Source organism: Myotis davidii, unplaced genomic scaffold, assembly GCF_000327345.1.
Source record: "Myotis davidii unplaced genomic scaffold, ASM32734v1 scaffold142, whole genome shotgun sequence".
Classification (NCBI taxonomy): Eukaryota; Metazoa; Chordata; class Mammalia; order Chiroptera; family Vespertilionidae; genus Myotis; species Myotis davidii.
In genome coordinates this window covers 2272912-2275850 of record NW_006294400.1, presented here as the reverse complement: position 1 = coordinate 2275850, position 2939 = coordinate 2272912, and the positions used below count along the sequence as shown (strand labels likewise).

General features: G+C 62.5%; 1 protein-coding gene across 1 annotated transcript in view; it reads left to right on the top strand.

Annotated features, from left to right (window-relative positions):
- Positions 1–1091: 1091 nt before the first annotated feature.
- Positions 1092–2939, top strand: part of LMX1B (LIM homeobox transcription factor 1, beta) — an 8359-nt gene continuing 6511 nt past the window's right edge. The window contains exons 1-4 of the mRNA XM_006768639.2: positions 1092–1099; positions 1516–1860; positions 2389–2575; positions 2745–2822. Of these exons, the coding sequence (XP_006768702.1) occupies positions 1092–1099; positions 1516–1860; positions 2389–2575; positions 2745–2822 (618 nt within the window). The remainder of the gene's footprint in view (positions 1100–1515; positions 1861–2388; positions 2576–2744; positions 2823–2939) is intronic.

Here is a 2939-nt window from a genome sequence, read left to right as displayed (position 1 = left end):
CGGGCCAGCAAAGAAGGCTTCCCAGAGGAAGTGGCATTGGAGTTGGGCATCGCAGGATGAATAGGAGCCTGCAGGGTAGGATGGAGGGGGTGGCAGGGTTGCTGGGGATGCCCCCAATTTGAGTGCCCGGGCCGGTGCCGGGGGCAGCAGGCAGATGGGGTCTGGCCCTGTCCCCTGCATCTCAGCAGCTCGCTGTGGGCGGCGCTACGGCAGCCCCGGGGAGGGAGGCAGGCCAGGCCTCGCGTTTATGGCTGTTCCAGAACCGATTAGTAGAGAATTGCAGCTGTAATCTGCGCCTGCGATGGCGAGCCATAAAGAGGGATGGGATGGCACAGCGCTCCCAAGGTGGCGCCCACAGACGTGGCCCGGGGACACGGGGAATGAAAAATGGTTTTAATTCCCTCCCAGCAGCAATAATTTGATTCTTCATAAATTTTTCCATCAAAATGTTGTTGGGGCTGAGTTCCCACAGAGCAGAGCACGTGATCGGGATGGGCGGCCAGAGGAGCGGTCAGTAGGTGCGGGCAGAGGAGGGGCCATGCTGCTCAGACCCTTCTGCACACGCGGGGCCGGGGCCAGAGCCCCCACTGGGCTTTGCATCCCGGGAGGGGAGAGGGATCTGCGTTGTCCTGGGGGGACCCGAATAGATCCAGGCTCAGAGTCGGCTCCATCGTTTACCATCATGTGACTCTGAGCAAGTGACTCCAGCGCTGAGCACCTCAATTTCCTAATCTCTAAAATGGGATCAGTATTCCGCCCTGTCTCAGAGGGGTGCTGCGAGGATCAAATGTGTTTCTGCAGGCAAAGTGCTTAGAGCAGCAGCTGGCCTGCTGTGCGTGCTCAGTGAATACATCACTTCGTGGTAGCAATGCTTAAGCTGAACAGAGGGATAAGTGGGTGTTAGCCAAGCCCAGGGCCAGAGAAAGAAAGAAGGGCAGTGTTGGGGTGCTCTGGAGAGGCACAGCCTGGGGGAGCAGGGGTGGGGGGAGAAGAGGCAGGATCGTGAAGGGCCATGAGTGCCAGACTCAGGAACCTGATGTTCTCCCAAGGGCACTAGGGAGCCATGGAAGAGTCTAGAGCAGGGAAGCAGCATGGCCGGGTGAGTGTTTTAGGCAGATCTTTCTGGCTCTCATCCTGGAAGGTAAAGGGTTGGAGGGGCCAGGAGCCCAGAGAGGGGACTGGAACAGTCGCTCAGAAAGGAGAGGAGGGGCCCATGCTGGGGGTAGGTTGGCCAGGGTGGGAACTGCTTGGATGTGAGGGTGGTGGAGGGGCAGGGAGGAGGCAGAGCAGATCCTGGGGTGAGGGTGGATGGATCTGTGGGTTGCCTGCCCTTCCCCTCAGGCTGGGGCCAACCTGGGAGAGGTTAAGGCTAACCTTGTACTCTGCCCTCTAGTGGCCACTGTGTCACTGAGTGGAAAGGGCCCTGAGCTGACAGACGGGAGAGGGCACCTCTGGGCAGGATGCCCAGTGCCCACCCTGAGGTCACGGGCCCTCCCCATGTGGCTCTGTGCCCAGGGAGGGCTCCTCCCACTTGGGCTGGAGGGTCAGGGTGGTGGGAGAGGCTCTCCATAGACAGTGGCCTCTGGGAGGGACCCCGAGCCCAGCTGACGTGCCCCCTCTGTGCACCCACAGGCTCTTCGCGGCCAAGTGCAGCGGCTGCATGGAGAAGATCGCCCCCACCGAGTTCGTGATGCGGGCGCTGGAGTGCGTGTACCACCTGGGCTGCTTCTGCTGCTGCGTCTGTGAGCGGCAGCTCCGCAAGGGCGACGAGTTCGTGCTCAAGGAGGGCCAGCTGCTGTGCAAGGGCGACTACGAGAAGGAGAAGGACCTGCTCAGCTCTGTGAGCCCCGACGAGTCCGAAGGGTGCTGGGGGAGGGCTGGCATCTCTTAGACCCACGACTCTGGGGCATGGAGTGGCAGCTGGACATGGTATTGCGGGTGTGTCTCTGGGTGAATACACATCCTCTGCATGCGTGTGCATGCGTGCCTGGTCGTCCTGCCTGTGCGCATGCGCCTGTGTGTGTGGAGATGTCTGTGAGCTGCATTGCTCGAGCCGTGGTGGGCCCACGTGCCAGTCTGTATGTGTGAGTGCTGGTGCATGAGTGTGCATGTGTGTGTGTCTGTCTGCCTGTCATGGTCATGAATACTCCTGTGTGAGAACATCTGGAGCGCGGTCCTTGCCTGTCAATTCTTAGTCCCTGGAAGCTTCCAGAAGGTTCTGTGTGCCCTGGGGCCTGGCTGGTGCTGGGCTGGCGGAACTGGTTTTCTCCAAGGTTGGCCCCTGGCCTGGGGTCTCCAGGTGCCAGAGGCCATGGCAGGTGTTGGCGGGAGGCAGAGGCTGAGGCACTTGGATCCCATCAGGCGGCTGACAGGCAGGGTTGTGTCCCCCACAGTGAAGAGTGAGGACGAGGATGGGGACATGAAGCCGGCCAAGGGGCAGGGCGGCCAGAGCAAGGGCAGCGGGGATGACGGGAAGGACCCCCGGAGGCCCAAGCGACCCCGCACCATCCTCACCACGCAGCAGCGAAGAGCCTTCAAGGCCTCCTTCGAGGTCTCCTCCAAGCCCTGCCGGAAGGTGAGGGGCGGGGGTGGGGCGGGGTGACCACACCGCTGCCTTTCCAGACACCACCCTGTCCACGCTGGCTGGGGACGGGGATGTCCCTCCATCTCCCCACTCATCCATCCACCCCCAGCCCACCACCTCCCCAGGCTTGACCTGCCCCCCTCTCTCCCTCTCCTGGCAGGTCCGCGAGACGCTGGCAGCAGAGACAGGCCTCAGCGTGCGTGTGGTCCAGGTCTGGTTTCAGAACCAAAGAGCCAAGGTGAGAGGCCACCGGCCCCTGCCCCCGCCGGGCAGAGTGGAGGGGGCTGCGGGCAGAGACAGAGGGCCTGGTGTGTGGGGGGAACTAATTGGGGAGGGGGGAGGGGGGGGGGGCGGG